The 21,781-nt window shown below is 35.4% G+C and overlaps 1 protein-coding gene across 8 annotated transcripts in view; it reads right to left on the bottom strand.

Moving 5' to 3' along the window:
• NLGN1 (neuroligin 1) overlaps window positions 1–21,781 on the bottom strand; it is a 679,524-nt gene that overhangs the window by 10,429 nt on the left and 647,314 nt on the right. For 5 of the 8 annotated variants that reach the window (XM_053710143.1, XM_053710146.1, XM_053710151.1 and 2 more), the window contains one exon: window positions 9,645–9,830. In XM_053710143.1, the coding sequence (XP_053566118.1) occupies window positions 9,645–9,830 (186 nt within the window). Of the gene's footprint in view, window positions 1–9,617; window positions 9,831–21,781 lie in introns of all 8 variants that reach the window. The other 3 variants (XM_053710145.1, XM_053710144.1, XM_053710147.1) reach the window with 1 other exon arrangement.

The raw sequence follows: 21,781 nt of genomic DNA, 5'->3' as shown, positions 1-21,781 counted from the left end.
GGGGGGTGGGATCATGGGAGGGGATGGCCGGGGGCGCGTGCAGACGAGTGCACATGCACGGGGATGCGGGGGCGGGCGCGTGCACGGGGAGGGAGCGGGTGGGAACCGCTACACTACAGAAATATTTTATTTAGAAGTGGGGAAAAAGGGGGGTATTATATTCAATTTAACAAGATTGGTGGCTGGTGGGTTGTTAGTCTGTGGGGGGAAGCTACACTACAGAAAAAAATTAAATAAAAATAATAAAACCATTTTTTTTTTGCTAACTGGGTACTGGCAGACAGCTGCCAGTACCCAAGATGGCCCCCAATAAGGCAGAAGGGGGGGTGAGAGCTGTTTTGGGGGGATCAGGGAGGTTGGGGGCTAAGGGGGGATCCTACATAGCAGCATATGTAAATATGTTAAAAAATAAATATTCAAAAATACCTTTTATTTTAGTACTTTCAGACTTAAGATGGCGGGGACAATTGTGGGGTGGGGGAGGGAAGGGTGCTGTTTGGGAGGGATCAGGGGGTGTGATGTTTCAGGTGGGAGGCTGATCTCTACACTAAAGCTAAAATTAACCCTGCAAGCTCCCTACAAACTACTTAATTAACCCCTTTACTGCTAGCCATAATACACGTGTGATGCTCAGCAGCATTTAGAGGCCTTCTAATTACCAAAAAGCAACACCAAAGCCATGTATGTCTGCTATTTCTGAACAAAGGGGATCCCAGAGAAGCATTTACAAACATTTGTGCCATAATTGCACAAGTTGTTTGTAAATAATTTTAGTGAGAAACCTAGGGCGCGATCCGATATAGATCGTAGTTTGCGGTGCAAGTGAGGGAACCCGCGTCGCCCGCAGTTTCAGCTCGCAACTCGAGCTATCCCATATACTGCGCCGTCAGATGCTAACGTGCCGTAAGTCTGATAAACCAGCGATGTCCAGAAATCTGCGCAAGTACAAATTTCTGGCGTCGCCAGTGACTTACGGCACGTTAGAAACTGCTGGCGCCTACAAAACCTGACTAAAGTCTAAATCACCCGCACTGTCTAACACGTCTCCCTAACATAGCCCGACAAGTCTAACACGCCTCCCTAACATAGCCCGACACGTCTAACCCTCTATCCACTATCCCCCCTCACTAACCTAACAATAAAATATGTATTAACCCCTAAACCGCCGCTCCCAAACCCCGCCGCAACCTAATAAAATTATTAACCCCTAAACCGCCGCTCCCGGAGCCCGCCGCAACCTAATAAAATTATTAACCCCTAAACCGCCGCCAGCTATATTAAATCTATAACCCCCCTAAAGTGAGCCCCTAACTACCGCCGCCATCTACCTTACCTACCCCCTAAAGTGAGCCCCTACCCCGCCGCTATCTATTGTAAAATTATTAACCCCTAATCTAATCCCCTATACCGCCGCCAGCTATATTAAATTATTTAACCCCTGAAATACTAAACTATCCCTACCACTAAACCTAAGTCTAACCCTACAAATAGCCCTGAAAAGGGCTTTTTGCGTGGCATGCCCCAAAGAATTCAGCTCTTTTGCCAGCCCTTAAAAGGGCTTTTGGCGGGGCTTTGTCACAAAGTAAACTGCTCTTTTGCCTACAATCTACATCCCCCTACACCGCGGCCACCTATAATAAATGTATTAACCCCTAATCTAATCCCCCTACACCGCCGCCAGCTATATTAACTATATTAACCCTAATTATATTTTGCCAGCCCTTAAAAGGGCTTTTTGCGGGGCATGCCCCAAAGAATTCAGCTCTTTTGCCAGCCCTTAAAAGGGCTTTTGGCGGGGCTTTGTCACAAAGTAAACTGCTCTTTTGCCTACAATCTACATCCCCCTACACCGCGGCCACCTATAATAAATGTATTAACCCCTAATCTAATCCCCCTACACCACCGCCAGCTATATTAACTATATTAACCCTAATTATATTAGGGTTAATATAGTTAATATAGTTATTATATTATATATATTAACTATATTAACCCTAATTATATTAGGGTTAATATAGTTAATATCGTTATTATATTATATATATATATAAAGTATAATAACTCTAACATCCCTAACTAAACTCTTATTAAAATAAATCTAATATTAATATTATTAATTAAAATATTCCTATTTAAATATAAATACTTACCTATAAAATAAATCCTAAGATAGCAATATAATTAATAATTACATTATAGCTATGTTAGGGTTTATATTTATTTTACAGGTAAATTGTTAATTATTTTAACTAGGTATAATAGCTATTAAATAGTTATGAACTATTTAATAGCTACCTAGTTAAAATAATTACCCAATTACCTGTAAAATAAATCCTAACCTAAGTTACAAATACACCTACACTATCAATAAATTAAATAAACTACAAATATCTATCTAAAAATACAATTAAATAAACTAAACTAAATTACAAAAAACCCCACTAAATTACAAAAAATAAAAAAAAGATTATTATTTTATTAGGGGGGCTTAGAATAGGTGTAATTAGCTTAAAAATCTTGTAATCTTTTTTTTATTTTTTGTAATTTAGTGGGTTTTTTTTTTGTAATTTAGTTTAGTTTATTTAATTGTATTTTTAGATAGATATTTGTAGTTTATTTAATTTATTGATAGTGTAGGTGTATTTGTAACTTAGGTTAGGATTTATTTTACAGGTAATTGGGTAATTATTTTAACTAGGTAGCTATTAAATAGTTCATAAACCCTAACATAGCTATAATGTAATTATTAATTATATTGTAGCTATCTTAGGGTTTATTTTATAGGTAAGTATTTAAATATGAATATTTTAGTTTATAATATGAATTAGATTTATTTAATAAGAATTTAGTTAGGGGTGTTAGGGTTAGATAGAGTTAATATAGTTAATATAAATACTATAGTAACTATATTAACTATATTAACCCTAATATAATTAGGGTTAATATAGTTAATATATATAATGTAATAACTATATTAACTATAATATACTTAGGGTTAATATAGATAATATAGCTGGCGGCGGGGTAGGTAGATTAAATTAGGGGTTAATAATTTTAATATAGATGGCGGCAGTGTAAGGGGTTCACATTAGGGGATAGATCAGTTAGATGGTGGCGGTTTTAGGGGTTCACATTAGGGGATAGATCAGTTAGATGGTGGCGGTTTTAGGGGCTCACAGTAGGGGGTTAGTTTATGTAGCTGGCGGTGGTTTAGGGGTTAAATACTTTATTAGGGATTGCGGCGGGGGATCGCGGTTGACAGGGAGATAGACATTGCGCATGCGTTAGGTGTTAGGTTTATTTTAGCAGATCGCGGTTGACAGGGAGATAGACATTGCGCATGCGTTAGGTGTTAGGTTTATTTAGCAGATCGCGGTTGACAGGTAGATAGACATTGCGCATGCGTTAGGTGTAAGGTTTTATTTAGCAGCTAGTTTAGAGAGTTACGGGGCTCCAATAGTCAGCGTAAGGCTTCTTACGGCTGCTTTTTGTGGCGAGGTGAAAATGGAGTAAGATTTCTCCATTTTCACCACGTAAGTCCTTACGCTGTATATTGGATACCAAATTGCGCGGGTTTGGTATACCTGCCTATGGCCCAAAAAACTACGGGTGACGGCAGAAATATACACGCGTAACTTCTAGGTTACGCCGTATATAGGATACCAAACCCGCGCAAATATTGGCATCGCCGACTTTTGCGGGCGACGATTTTTATCGGATCGAACCCCTAAAGTTTGTGAAAATGTTTGTGAAAAAGTGAACAATATTTTTCATTTGATCGCTTTTGGCAGTGAAATGGAGGCATGAAATATACCAAAATGGGCCTAGATCAATACTTTGGGTTGTCTACTACACTACATTAAAGCTAAAATTAACCCTACAAACTCCCTACAAGCTCCCTAATTAACCCCTTCACTGCTGGGCATAATACACGTGTGGTGCGCAGCGGCATTTAGCAGCCTTCTAATTACCAAAAAGCAACACCAAAGCCATACATGTCTGCTATTTCTAAAGAAAGGGGATCCCAGAGAAGCATTTACAACCATTTGTGCCATAATTGCATAAGCTGTTTGTAAATAATTTCAGTGAGAAACCTAAAATTGTGAAAAATTTAAAGTTTTTTTTTTTAATTTGATCGCATTTGGCGGTGAAATGGTGAAATGAAATATACCAAAATGGGCCTAGATCAATACTTGGGGTTATCTAATACACTACACTACAGCTAAAATTAACCCTAGAAGCTCCCTACATACTACCTAATTAACTTATTCACGGCTGGGCATAATACACATGTGGTGCGCAGTGGCATTTAGCAGCCTTCTAATTACCAAAAAGCAACACCAAAGCCATACATGTCTGCTATTTCTAAAGAAAGGGGATCCCAGAGAAGCATTTACAACCATTTATGCCATAATTGCATAAGTTGTTTGTAAATAATTTCAGTGAGAATCCTAAAGTTCGTGAAAAAATTTGTGAAAAAGTGAACAATTTTTTTATTTGATCGCATTTAGCGGTGAAATGGTGGCATGAAATATGCCAAAATGGGTCTAGATCAATACTTTGGGATGTCTTCTAAAAAAAATATACACATGTCAATGGATATTCAGGGATTCCTGAAAGATATCAGTGTACCAATGTAACTAGCGCTAATTTTTAAAAAAAAGTGGTTTGGAAATAGCAAAGTGCTACTTGTATTTATTGCCCTATAACTTGCAAAAAAAGCAAAGAACATGTTAACATTGGGTATTTCTAAACTCAGGACAAAATTTAGAAACTATTTAGCCTGGTTGTTTTTTGGTAGTTGTAGATGTGTAACATATTTTGGGGTTCAAAGTTAGAAAAAGTGTGTTTTTTTCCATTTTTTCATCATATTTTGTAATTTTTTTATAGCAAATTATAAGATATGATGAAAATAATGATAGATTTTGAAAGTCCATTTAATGGCGAGAAAAAGGGTATATAATATGTGTGGGTACAGTAAATGTGTAAGAGGAAAATTACAGCTACACACAAACACCGCAAAAATTTAAAAATAGCCTTGGTCCCACAAGGACAGAAAATGGAAAAGTGCTGTGGTCATTAAGGGGTTAAAATTGCATGCTGTATGTGAATCATGAAGTTTCATTTTGACTTGAGAGTCCCTTTAACTCCTTCTTTGCATCACTTAGACTGGTGAATTACTGTCCTATTCAATCAGTCACATAAAGTATTAAAGGGATTATAGCTATTTAGGGGGTTTGTTCATTTTGTCAGCAGCATATAAAGTAGGCATTAAAGGGATATTGTACAACAAAATTTTCTTTACATAAATGGTGTAGATGATCCATGTATATAGCCTATCTGGTAGTGTTTTTGTAACAATGTATAATTTTACTTATTTTTTAATTAACTTTGTGCTGATTTTCAGCCCCAAAGTTTTAGATGTATACTTACGTTTACAGATTACTGTGGCTCCTATTTGTATAATCTGTCTTTTCATATGCAGGGAAGGGGGGAAAGGGGGGAGTGTCTGCTTTCATGTATTCCCAGCCCCTTTCACTGGGTCTCCCAGCCTAACCTTATCAAAAGTGCTAAACTGGGAGCTTCTAAATAAGTTTTAAAAAGTTTTTATACAGGATTTATAGATCAGCATCTGTCTATATTCTTCTTTATAGTAGCGTCTATTACATGCAGTTATATAAAAATTGGTGTTTACTGTCCCTTATAAAACAATAAATACGTCAAACCCCTCTATGAAAACACATTATATTTCTTCCTCTTCAATGGATATAATAGAAGGTGCATGATCCCTCTTTATCTCTAATAATTGTTAATCTTGCCTTATCTCGCTTGTCTGTGTAGCTTGGAGGGGGCATATTTAATAATAACTTGAGGCTAAAGAATGCATGAATCTTTTTCCACAACTACCACTCTCTAAATGTAATCCTTCTGTCCCAGGCTGCCTTCCCAGTTTTGTCTTTATTTATTTTACCCATATATAGCGCTGGGGAGATCTATTGATGCATTACAAAGAAAGAGAATAATAATAATTAATTGAAATGCATTCGTTTTTGTTTTCAGGTCACAAAGACATTCTTCTTATTAAACACTTTTTTGACAGCTTCCTTTTAAGTCAAGGTACATTTAATGAATGTTTAAGAAAGAGAGCTCAGAGGGCAGCAATACGTCCAGGGTGATTTTGGTCTGCAAATTCATTGTTGCAGTGCAGGTTAGGAAGCAGCAAGCCGGCAACAAAGCTACATAAAGCTGTATCTCACAGCTTTATTAATTTTGCCCTATGTATGCAATATTAAAAAAACTTTCTAATTTACTTCTATTAACCCATTTTTGTATTCTCTTGGAATCTAGTGCTCCAGATGTCTACCTAGAGTATCTCTTCAACAAGAAATACCCTGGGAACAAATCAAATTTGAAAATAGAAGTAAACAGAAAACATTTTTTTTTTTTTTAAATGTATGCTCTGTCCGAATCACAAAAGAGAATGTATTTCATACAGGTAGTGAGAGCCTACAATTAATTACTCCTGGGAATTACTCTTCCTGGCCACTAGGAGGAGGCAAAGATACCCAAACCCCAAGAGCTCCTGATGTCTTTTTCTGAGAGGGGTTCTCAGACTAAGTCAAAGGGACACTGAACCCAAAAATTTTGTTTTGTAATTCAGAAAGAGCATGCAATTTTAAGCAACTTTCTAATTTACTCCTATTATCAATTTTTCTTTGTTCTCTTGCTATCTTTATTTGAAAAATAAGGCATCTATGCTTTTTTTGGGTTCAGTACTCTGGACAGCAATTTTTTATTGGTGGATGAATTTATCCACCAATCAGCAAGGACAACCCAGGTTGTTCACCAAAAATGGGCTGGCATCTAAACTTATATTCTTGCATTTTAAATAAAGATACCAAGAGAATGAAGAAAATTTGATAATAGGAGTAAATTAGAAAGTTGCTTAAAATTTCATGCTTAATCTGAATCATGAAAGAAAAATTTTGGGTACAGTGTCCCTTTAAGGCCCATTTTTCCCTCAGAGAGCTGCTGATTGATGGAGGGATGCATTGGAAGTATTGGGTAGTGGAACAATTACACCCTGTGGGAGTTAGTCCCAAGCCTGCCACAGGTGTTGTGGGGACCTGTCTTTTGCCTCCTCCTGTATGGTCATCAATATACTCCTCTATTTCCTCTGCTGTTATGTTTCAGCACTAGTTTGGCTTTCTACTAAATTCCACTTTATCTTGCATGTAAGAAATTGTTTATATATATTGCTGGCACTCATGTAAGTCTATTGGTCTACTTAGTTTGTCCTCTTTGTTACTTTGTAGCCTAGAGATATTTTTATTGTGCACCCGTAAATGGGCAAATTCATCCGTGCAATAAATATGCTAGCGTGAGATCAAATCTCTGGTTAATTTTCCAAAAGTGCTCCAATTGCCCCCAAATTTTAGTCGTGTGTGATTTGAAAATTAAAAATTATTAGCATTTTTATTTTATTTTTTAAAAACTGCACTTTAGGAGTTAAATTGAGCGGGTATGGGGAAAAAATGGCACTGAAAAGTGTCTTTATATTATGGTCTATAGGGACTGTGTGTTCTCTATAAGTCCCGGTAAACAGCTCAGCAGGCTCATTACTAAAAGGGACACTCAAGTCAAAATTAAACTTTTTTTTTAAATTTTAAATAACTTTCCAATTTACTTCCATTAACAAAATGTGCACAGTCTTTTTATATTTAAACTTTTTGAGTCACCAGCAAATACAGAGCATGTGCAAAAAGTCATAGAATAATCGTGTATGCATTTGTGATTGGCTGATGGCTGTTGCATGGTACGTGTATGCATTTGTGATTGGCTGATGGCTGTCACATGGTACAGGGGGAGTGGAAATTGACATAACTTTTAAAATTCTCAGAAACAAATCTACTATTCATTTTAACTTCAGACTAATGTCTTGTTATCTTGCATTTGTTGATTATGCAAATCTACTGTGTTGACTGGTCCTTTAAGCTGAAGTGACCTCCATACATGCAGCTTTGTATAGCATTCCTTTTTCCACCACTGGAAACACCTCTATGGCGTCCACTCGTACCACTATGCCTCTCAAATGGTCTGCATGCTGGTTGGATTAGCCTCTTTCCTTACTTAAGGTGATTTAATCGCTAGTAATTGCTGGCTCCATTTAAAGCTGAAACTTTGCTTCTGTAGTATATAAGGGACTGGTAATGATGTATAGCATAGTGGAAAAAGGAACACCACAAATAGCGGCATGTGTGGATGTCACTCCAGCCTAAAGCTATGTATCTGCTGAGCTGCTAATTTCAGGGATATTTAGCGATTCGATTGTGAACTCAAAGATTCCGCTCATTGCACTTTACTTGTAATACCAGTGCACATTTGCATTTCAGGCAGAGTTAGTGGATGCTCTTTGTGTTTATATAATGGAGATTTTGGATCAGGCTTGTAACCTGTGACTAGAAAGGTTTCCAATTAGATTTGGAATCCATTTATTTACTGGTGTATGGCTTATGTTTTTCCCTAGTTTTCTTATAGAATTCCTAGAATTTTGTTTTTTCTTCAAGATAGTTTTGTTTTATCTGCCAGTTCTTTGAAGGGTCAGTTTTTGGCTCTTTCTGTTTTTATTTCACAGGAAGATTGCTTAATCTTCTTGACATTTGATGTTTTATTCTGTCTTTAGTTAGAATTAAGCATATCATTTAGTCATTTTTCCTCCCCGGACCTTAATTTCGTTTAAAGGTTCTTGGGGTTTTTTTTGCAGGCCTTTGCACATGAGCTTTTGTTTTGGAAGTGTTGTTTGTTTTATCTTTTTTTTGTGCTAGGAGATATTCTGAGTAGTCTGATCACTCTTGTGTCTCTTCTTATCTTATTTTTCCATCAGTTTTAAGTGCTAAGTTTGATTTTTGCCTAAAGTGGTGTCCGTGGACAATATAAGTTGGAAATAGTTGTTATATATTTTTTGTCCTAAGATTTAAAAAATGTGGATGTTGTCAGTGCTTTTAAGATTTTTTTCTGCTAGCTATATAGGATTTCAATCAATCATCTAATCTGTTTCTGGGTTCTAGAAAGGAAATATAAACTACAGCTGTGTTTTTGGCCTCTTGGTTAAGATTTCTTTGATTCATAAGTTTTTTCTGGATAAATTCATTTATTTCATTGTGATTAGAGTCCATGAGACACCACCCTTTATTTACTTTTTTTGCATCTCTTTTTTTTCCTGCTCCTTTTTTTGCTCTTATTATTTTTCCTACCTTTCTTGCTTGTCTGTATATTATACCAGTAAGGTGGGAGGAGTTTTATAGAGGTTTTGGGAATCTTTGCCTCCTCATGCAGGTTAGGAAGAGTAATTTTCAGGAAATTAATTTATCAGGTAAACATAAATTGGGGGGGGGGGGGGTTTGGCGGAGGGGGGATTCATATCTTTTTAATATTACATGGATAGACAATTGTGTTTTACCAAAATGTAAATTACAAACATTTATAGGTGGACTGAAACACATTGTCACCAACATTTTTGCATACAGAGAATTGTTGGTAATGATATTATAGTGATGGCACATGTGCTGTTGTCATGCAGACACCAAAATTGTTAAAATGTGCAACCTGCATTATACCTTTGGTTGAATTGCTCCAACGGTTACCTTCTGAATAATGGGATAGGGTCAAGAGATTGACACAAGATGCACCTGCACCAGATCCAAAAACTGTTATTCTTAAAGGATCACCACCAAAGAAACCAATATTTTCACTTGTCCATCTTAAGGCTTGAATAAGATCAAGAAGCCCATAATTTCCCTTTGCAGCTTGATCACCAGTGCTTAGGAAACCTAAAAATAAGAAAACAAAAAATTAGAGCATATAAGAAAACACAAACTTTGATCATTCTGCAACATGTCACAATTGTTCTAAAAATAATAGTTGTTTGTTTTTCTTAGATATTTTGCATTCTAAATATCAAATATTGAACCAAATTTCAACAGAACATTTCCACTGAAATCACTGAACCTGCAGCCAGAATGAGCCGCTGTCATCGAAAGTGAGTAAGCTATGACACACAAAACCATGGCAGTTAGTCAATAACATATAAAAAGCCTTATAAGAAAGAAAAGACTTTATTTCACATCTCAGTGGAATGTTGTTTGAGGGTCCTGTTTTGAATTTAAAAAAAAAAAATGGCAGAGTGTTTGTGACATACATTCACATTGTTTTATCGTGGCAGTTTAGGTCAGATGTAGTATTGAGATCAATATGTGACAAAGACGAGTTCTGTTCGCTTAACAGTTACAATGAAAGACTTCTCACTACACATTTATTTTCTTTTACACCCAGAAAGAAAATGTCATATAGATTTCCTGACACTGTACAATGTGCTTTATTCATTTTAGCCAATCCTTATATTTTTCAGTATTTAACTTATAATATGAATATAGACATTTTTACCAGATAAAGGACTATTGAAATGATCTGCCCTATATAACACTTGTGCATGAAGGCTGGAGATCACTTGGCTTAGACATGGATTATATATATATATATATATATATATATATATATATATATATATATATATATATATATATATATATATATATATATATATATATATATATATAACCTGTCCCTCAGTTTTGAATGTAATTTTTATTAGATTAAATTATTTTTTAATGTTATAATTATGTGATTATTCTGTCCTTTATTTTTCCTTCTTCCTTTGTCATTATATTCTTACATACATTAAGCAACAATAAAGAATGTATATCTATATACACAGGGATGGCATAAAATAATAATTCTGCATACTTGTAATAAATACATTGGGCTTGATTTATTCGCTATATTGAATCATGTCCGCTGGACATCACTAAATGTGGATAGTATACGCTGTCCGCATTTATTATTGCACAAGCATTTATGGTGACATGTCGCCCCCTGCTCACTGGTGTCACTGGTACTCAATGTTTTTCAAAATGAAATGTATTAAATATGCAAAAGGAGATTCAATTTGATTTTGTTTTGGGGGGGGCGGAGCCAACTAGAGAAGACCCAAGACGCACAATTTAACAGCTCCCAAAGATTTTTTAGTTTTGGCGATATAAAGCATGCATTTTTGCAAAATTTCCAACCTATGATTATTTCTGAGGAGGGCAGCCATAGCAGAGACTGACTTGAGGAAAATTTACACGCTTGATCTGATATTAACTGGAGCTACAGGCGCTCGCGGTGACCACAAGGCCACGAGGGCTGTCAACCTCTCAGTCGCAATTTCATACAGGAGGTTCGAGCGACTATACAGCTAACTATGAAGGATTTTTACTCACAGATGTGGGTGCTGCTTGGCAACTTTGCAGAAAAGGCGCAGCTTACTCTTGCTCACCCAAAATCTACAGCTGACACTGAGCTCACAAGAGCAGCCGCGGAGAGAGAGGAAATGGCGATTACTACAGTCCCTACAGCAGATGCAGACACCGCCGATATAGCGAGCTGCAAGCTAAAGCCTACCAGGGTGCGTGTTTTACCCCCTATAATGCCACAAGCTGTAACACCACTTGTTTCTAATCCTCCTTGGAAGAACCCAGCTGCAATTCCCCTCTGCACGCATGAAGCGGTGGCAGCTACGCTTTACCAGTTTATGCCGGCTCACTCTCTCACTACCCCATACGCAGATCCTGTATTAGCACAGATCCATTCTACAATACAGGAGAGAGATGAGCAGCGCACCTTCGCACCGCTAGTAACTTTATTTTCATGGTACCTTAATCCAACATGGGGATATGGACTATGGACACTTAGTGCTGCTACATCTGCGGCCCTGTCGGACCTCTGCTTTGGATCCTGTCCTTTGAGGGATGTCAGTAGGTGGACATACTTATGGGGTCACACTAGAGCCGGTGTGGGCTAACTGCCAACACAGACATGGTCTATTGAGGAGGACTACAATATTGCCTTATGTTCCGGTTTTTCCATATCTCTATGCCTTGGACTTATTTCGCTTGTCATATTTAAGACTTAATTATACTTCTATCTCACGTCTGCTAGTCTGCATTACAGCTCTTCTAGATTGATAGCATGCTTCCTTGGCTGGCATGACGTGAGATTCCTTGGCTAGCTGTATTATAATTAGAGATTCTTCAGTTTACCATGTAGTTATTGTTTATTGTTTATACCATCTCCTCCGTTTAACCCTGATGCAGATACAATCTCTTCCTTTTTACTACTGCATTTTACTGTTATGCCATAACTTGTTATAATATCTATTAGCTAAATTATCTTGTGGCACACAAAAAGTATTTATTTACCCAAAGCAATGTTGTGAACCCAGAATCTATCAGCTAAGTTAACTTGTGGCACACAAACAGTATTTATTTACCCCAAGCAATGTTATGAACCCAGAATTCCCGCATGGTTAGAGAGTTTTGTAGCTAGCATATCCAGGCATAAATGTATTACTTCACAGTCTGAGTATATATTTGAGTCGCTACTGCAATGTATGGCTATCTTATGCTTTGTTACAATACCTATCCGCTAAGTCCTCTTAGGGGATGCAAATAATTTTTATAAATATTGGTGACAGATAAGGATGAGAAGATTTTCCTACCTCAGGGCCCAATACTTCTCCCGCATAGTTCAGCCTTATGACCAAGATGTTCACAGCTTTTTTAAGCTCTTGTGGATATTGTTAGCAATTAAATGTAAGATCATCCCTATTCACTCCTATGTTCATTTTCTCTATAAGACTAGTTTATCACCTACTATGGTAATTAGATTCTCAACATTCTCATACTTTAAGTACATACATGAAGTTTTAATCGAACTTGCCTACTTCGCAATTTGCTGCCAGCGGCCGGGGCAGCGCGATACCTACTTATTACAAAAATATAGCTTCATAGCATAGTGTTGCACCTTAATGCAAATTGTTGTACATAAGCTCTGTTTTTATCCTCTACCTTATACTAAAACTGTGCACTTGTTTTCAATATTCTATCTACAACTGGTGTATAAAGTGGACAGATGTTTGAGATTTCAATATTAACTTTATTTGCGGGTGTATATGGGAGTGCTGCAATTACATGGCTTCCTAAAGTCTACCCCATAGGCGAATTTCCACTATTCCAGGATGCCCTGTTTTCCACCGCAGGCTGGACTTGCAATAACATTAAACTGTGCAATTTGTCATCCTTATATTTAGTTCTAGTTATACACGCACCAAACATCGTATCTACTCAATATATAATTGGCCTACAGGCTATCTGCTAAGCTTCACTAACCACCTCCTCCACCACTATATTATAATGTACCTCCATACTTGGCTTATACACTACCCAAAGTATTTATCTTGTCTCCTAGCTTCAGAACAATTATAAAAGTGGTTTCTCTTAGCTAACCTACCACCTCCCCCCCCACTCCGCTCCACTCCCCTTATAATATACCTCCCAATGTTGGGGGGCTATCTATATGGCTTATCTTGTCCATGCCATACTCTAACTATTTATACCTACATACTTTACCACTTTATTTACACAGCAAGTTTATATATTTACTCTTATTACTGCTCCCAATACCAATTCCTAACTATTCTAAAAACTAAAAAATTTGAGGTTTATTAATCAATTTGATTTTGTTTTAACGCTGGAATTATACATTTTTATATCTCAAATCAGTTTCAACGATTGTGTCTATATGTATTTATTAAAGCCACTGACAACTAAAATAAAATTGGAAAATGTCATAATGCTGCTAAACCATTAATGCAGAAAAGCAAATACATCATCATTTGACAAATGACAATGGTTTTTCTTTTATGGTAACCATGAATTTTATTTAGGAAAAACACAGTCTGTTTATGTCACACAATATAAGTTGCACTTTGACCTTGGAAGAATAGGGAAGATGAAGAGTGAATCTCAGAGCTCATCACAGAGCACCAGAAGCCAAACTACACACTTGTCATTTTATGTTCATAAAGACAGAGCTACCATCTCATATTAATTCTCACTCCCAAACAGGTTGTGTCCTCAGGTCAGAAAAGAAGTAATCAGCACAGCATGAATTGCATAGGAACTGACAGTGAATCTGGCAGCTCCATATCTAATGTAGTTTATACCACAGTGTTACATTTCACGCCGTGCTCATTTAACCTTTAAATTCACTATTGTTTTTCTTAGTAATTAGAACCCAAAGACCCATTTTGTTGTTAGTTTCAAGAAAATTATAAGTGACAGAGCAATTTCATCAATTTATTTTTTTGCAAAGGAATAATTACAGTAGTTTATGAGAAAATGTGGATAAGTCAGAGAAGAATTTAATGATGTTACATTGAAATATTTTACATTTCTGATGTTATTTCTGCCTTTTCAGCATGGTGCAACAGTTTTATTTAACCCCTTGGCTACTAAACAGACCCAATGCATATTACTTTCAACCTTGAAAGTATCGCCAGTACTAGACGGTGCTTTATTCTTTTGTATATGACCACCAAGCCACAATGGCAGGCAGATCCTTTATATAAGTATAGTGCATTACTTAAAGGGACAGTTTACTCAAAAAATGTCTCCCCTTTAATTTGTTCCCAATGATTCACTTTACCTGCTGGAGTGTATTAAATTGTTTAAAAGTAGCTCCTTTACCCTTATATTGGCATTTGAAATAGTTGATTTAGAATGTGGTATCCCCACCTATTCTGAAAGTTTGTGGCCGCAGGTCCCAGCTATAGATAAGCTTTGTAAACACAGCCAGCAGAAGAAATTACACTCCCAGTGGGATATAGCAGAGATAAGGTAATAAAATGTTGATTTTCCATTGTTCTCTCCAAGTACTGGTGATTGTTTTATGGACAGATATAAGATAAAGAAGCAGGTATATGTGCACAATGTGATACAGTAATGAGATCTGATTATACCTACAAGCTCAACCCATTTTATTAGGTTGTGGCTTCAAAACACAAAATCAGAGCTTTAATAAACACAAAAAAAACATAAAAAGCTATTTTTCATACTTTTTTTTTTTCTCTGCAGTTGGTAAAAAAGCAATTGTAAACACATTAAGCGAAAAACTATTTTTCAGTATACTGTCCCTTTAAAGAAAGGAGAGAGTTAAAGGGAAGGAGAAGATAGATTATAAAAATAAAAATGGATTAAAAAGTAAACCAATGATAAAAAGGCATTGATAAGTAGTAGAAAATGGGTTGCACTACAAGTACCTTTAAGGGCCAATTTACTATGCACATCGTGGACTGGACACCCACTGCCCTTATGTACCATTGTACACTTGAATAATGTAACATAATGCCACCCCCTTCCCTCACAATACCATTCTTGTGAAAGTAGAGCTTGTTAGTCACATCAAAGTAACCTGTTCAGGGTGATTTATATTCACCAACTCATAGGTGGCAGAGAGTGTAAAAACCAGCGGTCACAAGACATACATTGGGGAAAATAAGCTCGCAAATAAGGGCCTGCCCCACAAGGACTCAAGACTAGCAATTGTAGCTGAGTACATTGAGCTCTGATTTGTAGTAGCTTTATTACCAACCCCATCTTTTAAATGACATTCAGGAAACCAAGAGGTTAAATGTGGCAATTGTAATCAATTACTTAAAAAATAAAATAAAACAAGGGCATGTGTTTTTTTTCACTGAGGAGAAGTTTAATCTTATAAATAAACAGTCCCAAGATCAAATCCCTTTGACATTCACAGTTAACTAATCTTTTAATACCCGAGATTAATCACCCATACAACTGTGTTCTCAATTTTTAATGTATTTCTCTGTGCTACAGAGTTTGAGACTTTAGAATAATGATAAACATAAAACATTAATTTTTTAACGAAGATTCCAGATGCTTCACACAGCTGATTATCTGAAGAATATATTGTGATGCTTCAATGATTTAAAATACCTGTCAGTAATTTAAAACTCAAGACATTTTCATACATTGGAGATTTTCAAATAAGATGATTGCTATTACAACATTTCCAGGAGATACAATAGTATCCCTACAATAGTCATGTGGCATTTACATTATTATGCTACTTTATATACTATGCAAACATGTTCTATGGCACTTTTTTATTAAAAGGAGCATTGTAACGCACAAATTGCATTCTCATTGATTAGCGTGTGCAATCTATGAATTACTAACCACAACAACCCCTGTACTACCTTGCTCAAGAGCCATAAGCATGCGACTCCAACGCAGAATACAGTTATTGTTTGAAATTACGCAAGACATAAAAGTTGGACAAAAAACATTGAAAATACATTTAAAAGTACAGTTTCACTCATAATAACACTGTTGAATAAATATTAAAAAAAATATTGCGTAAAATAGTTATAAGGTCTCAAATATGAGGTCTTAGATGCATTGGAGCCCTTTGCAGTCAAACATCTGAAAACATGAAAAAAATTATATTTATGCAATATTCATATTTAATAATGTTTTAAACTATGTATTCACTGTACATATTTCCTATTCCAATGTTCTTCACACAGGGGAATATGTATATACTGTATATGTCTTTAACTATACAATTATATATATATATATATATATATATATATATATATATATATATATATATATATATATATATATATATATATATATATACTGTATATATATATATATATATTTATATATATAGTATATATCTTTAAATATATGTCGCGGTCAGGTTCCTGAGAGAGTTTGTGTTTGAAGTCTATGGGAGGATACGTTAACACATTTGCAATATTTGAAGTGCAACTTTTTGCTCCCACGCAGAAAACAGTGCACTACTCGTATTCTAGCCCTAAATGTTTAAAAACTCTGGATTATAATATAACTGCTATTTGTCTCTTTGAATTATATATTAATACTTTTAAATGTTTTTTTTTTTATATGTAAAGTAAATAGGAATATAATATTATATATTATGTAATGATATTAAGTAGCATGTCTACAGAAGAAATGACATTCTCCTCTTCTTAGAAAGGTTTTGCTGTTCTTAGTTTTTGTCGTCTTATCTTAAAAAATTTCCTATTTGATTGAAAATAAACAGTTAAATATATTTCCTAATATAAAAGTAAATGGTTTTCATTATTACCCAATTGTATACTCTATCAACCATTACTAGCAAATTAAATATGTTTATTAGGTGTCTTTAAACATTAGTTTTACAAGCCCCTCACGCTCACCCTATTTAATTACTGTAGCATTTGGCGTATACTGCTGGCAACTATAGGTTGCTGGAATAACCTGCTGAATACAGATGGACATTTTATCAGCATACAGTAATAAAATCTTCCTTTTAATTAGAAAACAATATATACATATGTGAGTGCGTGTGTTTGTGAGTGTGTGTGGGTGTTTTTGTGAGTGTGTGTGGGTGTGTGTTTGTGAGTGTGTATGTTTGTGTGAGTGTTTTGTGAGTGTGTTTGTGGGTGTGTCTGTGAGTGTGTCTGTGAGTGTGTGTGTTTGTGAGTGTGTGTGTGTGAATGTGTGTGTTTGTGAGTGAGTGTGTGTGTGTGAACATGATGAACAGATGTAGAGGAGTATTAATCTTGAGAAAATAGAACATTTTGGCTGAAATGTAGACTTGCTCAAGTGTCACTTTTTAAAAACTAAATTTCAATGTACTAAAATACTAGTTTCCCAGTACCTTTAACTTTAGAGAGAAATACATGATAACCAAAAACGTGTTACTGAACTAGTAAACAACAAAGCAATATGACCAACAAGAAAGGAATCACACAGACATGGTATGCACTCTCTAAATTATCTGTTTCTTCGGTGAAACAATGTAAAATCAATCAATTCAGTTCCACTTATTAACCCTTAAAACCCCTAAGCTATATGTTTTGGAGATAAACCATAAATTACATACATTAATGCACCACAGACTTATAATTGGGTTTGAAAATCTGGACTTGGCCAGTGAGAGGATGTGAACATGGCTCCTGATAGACAGACTGCCCATGTTCTACTCAGAAACGTCACACTTTACCTGTGTGCCCTTTTGCAAAGATCAAACACATACAGCTAGATTATGAGTTTTGCGTTACAGTGAAAAAGCAGCATTATCAGGTTATAACGCTGCTTTTTCACTAACGCTGGTATTACGAGTCTAGCAGATTTAGGGGCACCGCACACTTTTTTGACCTTACCACAAATCAACTTACGCAAATTGCGTACAGTCTTTTTTAAATGGGATTGTAATAGCGCCTGTATTACAAGCTTGTCCTGGGAGGCCAAAAAGCCTGGGCTTTTTTTATTTTGATAGGGCTATTAGATTAGGTGTTATTAGTTTAAAGATCTTGTAATTTGTTTTTTATTTTCTGTAATTTAGTGTTTGTTGTTTTTTGTAATTTAGCTAATTGTATTGAAATTAGGGAAATTATTAAATTGTAGGGTTAGGTTAGGTTTTATTGTAACTTAGGTTAGGTTTTATTTTACAGGTAAATTTGTATTTATTTTAACTAGGTAGCTAGTAAATAGTTAATAACTATTTACTAACTATTCTACCTAGTTAAAATAAATACAAACTTGCCTGTAAAATAAAAATAAACCCTAAGCTAGCTACAATGTAACTATTAGTTATATTGTAGCTACTTTAGGGTTTATTTTACAGGTAAATATTTAGTTTTAAATAAGAATTATTTAGTTATTAATATTAAGTTTTATTTAGATATATTTTAATTATATTTAAGTTAGGGGGGGTTAGGGTTAGAGTTAGACTTAGGGTTAGGGGTTAATAACTTTAGTATGGTGGCGGTTATGTTGGGGGCGGCAGATTAGGGGTTAATAAATGTAGGTAGGTGGAGGCGATGTTAGGGGCGGCAGATTAGGGGTTAAAAATATTTAACTAGTGTTTGCGATGCGGGAGTGCAGCGGTTTAGGGGTTAATATGTTTATTATAGTGGCGGAGATGTCCGGAGAGGCAGATTAGGGGTTAATAAGTATAATGTAAGTGTCGGCGATGTCGGGGGGGTGGCAGATTAGGGGTTAATAAGTGTAAGATTAGGGGTGTTTAGACTCGGGGGTCATGTTAGGGTGTTAGGTGTAAACATAAATTTAGTTTCCCCATAGGAATAAATGGGGCTGCATTACTGAGCTTTACGCTGCTTTATTGCAGTTGTTAGACTTTTTTTCAGCCAGCTCTCCCCATTGATGTCTATGGGGAAATCGTGCACGAGCACGTACAACCAGCTCACCGCTGGTATTGGAGTGCGGTATGGAGCACAATTTTGATCTACGCTCACTGCTTGCTTAATAACGCTGGGTTGATAAAAAACCTGTAATACCAGCACTACAGGTAAGTGAGCAGTGACAATAATGTGCAAGTTAGCAACGCACCCCTCTTACCGCAAAACTCGTAATCTGGCCGATAGTAACCTAGGGTTAGTAAGGAAAAAAATACATGCTTTTATGATTTAGAACATCATTTTTTTATTAGAATGTCCCTTTAAAGACTGGCTTGCATTATTGTGGGAAACAAGTTTTACATAGGCTAGTGTACCATAAATTAAAAACATGTTATTACTGAGACAACTTGGTTAATTTACAGTGATGGTAAACTTGATATGTTTTAAAATCAGGTTTGGAATCTAAGCAATATTTTCAATGTACTTTAATTAATGACTTATATTACAGATGCGCTGTAACTTACTTTTTAATCTAGCCGTGCCATTCTAATCCACCCCGCTCTGGCTGCCCACTTGAATCTCATATTTTTTGTGAGCTAAATTGTTCTTTAATCAGCACTCTAGCTACAGCAAAAATGACGTACGGTTAGAGCACCGATGGGAGAACAATTCAAACTGTTAGCTCACAAAAAATATGAATTTTGAAGTGGGCGGGTGGGGTATTATAATGGCACAGCGTGATTAAAAAGTAAGTTACAGCGCATCTTTATTAGAAGTGATCAAATTAAGTCCCTTTAAAATAATGCTTAAATTCCATACCTGATTTAAAAGGTCAAGTTTACCATCACTTTAAGGTAAAATTTAGCAAGTGACAAAGCAACTCAGCATGTACTGTATAATTGAACTAATTTTAATAAAAACTAGCACTTTCACCTGATACATAAAGTATCTAATAGACATCAGCACTGGTGAAAAATTTGTTTCGTCCAAAAGATTTGTTTTGGATTTTTAAAAATGTTTGGTTCAGCTGAACTTTGTCCTTGCAGGCATTGGGTTCAGATAAATATTGGATTTAGAATTAATTCCAATGAACAGCTAATGTAGACAATATTAACAAAAAAACATACATTATACGATTTGAACAATTAAACGAACATATTTGTCAATGTTAAAAGAACATCCAACTTCTGTATGACTAAAATCCAGCATTTACAGTCTGACCAGCTGTCCCTAACATCAATTATTAGTAATACTATGGCAGAATAGGACAGAGGATGGTAAACAAATGAATGGTAAGATCCTGTGTATATCATTACAAACGCTTATTAACCAAACAATATAACTCCGTCAACTATTCCTGCGCCTTTTTTTTAGCACCAAATGACATGATCGAATAAACAAGTCAATTTTGTCAAGCAATAATTTGTTTTTCGTTTATTTCGTCCAATAATGTATTTGGCTGTTCGTATATTAACTGATTCAACCGATCAGCAAAATTTGGACAAATTTGCAGTTGTCTGAAGCTCAAATGCACATCTCTTGTAGCTAGATACTCTTTTGTCCACCAAACCAGATAAGAAAGTGAAATCAAGTTTCTATGAATACAGCTGACAAGGGATTTTCTATTAAATATACACAGAATGTGGATTATACATTTTCTCTTAAACATTATATTAAACACCTACAATTGTCACTAATTTCCTTGCAACTATTTTAAACAAATACAGGTTGTTAAGCAACAGATTCTATTCAGAGAAAAAGACTTCAATTCCACACAAGTTAATTGAGGCTAGAATAATTTCAGCAACATCTATGGCAATTTCACATTGGTGCACTTCAATTAAGGAATAATAAGACTGCAAAGTAATTTATACTCATAGATTAGATGTCGTCTGTGAAAAATTACTGATTAACTCAAACTAGTCCTCTGGTGTATTGCTATGCTATTTAATGGTGGTCTCAATTTTCCCCTGACCAAAAATAACTATTTAAATACATGAGCTACTACAGTACACCAGAAACCTTTGCTCTTTCTGCATCTGTGAGTTTCATTTGGCTGTCATCTTTGTGCCCAGTTGTATTTTGCAGCCAATATAAAGTTCAAATAAAACCGGCAAATCATATTCTTGATAGGACAAATCACAAATTACCACAATAATTTGCAGCAATTTAAAATATTTGTATTTGAATAATTAAAGGGACAGTACATTTTAAAAAACTTTCCAGTTTACTTTTATTATCAAATTTGCTTTATTCTCTTTGTATTCTTAGTTGACAGATAAACCTAGGTAGGCTCATATGCTAATTTATAATCCCTTGATCTTATCTGAATGCATTTGACAGTTTTAAACAACGAGGGGGCGTTAGTTCATGTGTGTCATATAGATAACATTGTGCTTACGCCTGTGAAGTTACTTATGAGAGGGCACTGATTGCCTGAAATGCAAGTTAGTCAAAAGTTCTAAAATAAGGAGGCAGTCTGCAGAAGCTTAGATACAAGGTAATCACAGAGGTAAAAGGTATATTAATATAACAGTGCTTGTTATGCAAAACTGATAAATGGTAAATAACGGGATTTTCTATCTTTTTAAACAATAATATTTTTGGTGTTTACTATCCCTTTAACATGTTAAGATTTACCTCTTTAATCAACTTTTAAAA

Source organism: Bombina bombina, chromosome 4 (assembly GCF_027579735.1).
Source record: "Bombina bombina isolate aBomBom1 chromosome 4, aBomBom1.pri, whole genome shotgun sequence".
Lineage (NCBI taxonomy): Eukaryota > Metazoa > Chordata > Amphibia > Anura > Bombinatoridae > Bombina > Bombina bombina.
The sequence above is the reverse complement of the archived record's forward strand: the minus strand, read 5'-3'. Positions and strand labels throughout refer to the sequence as shown.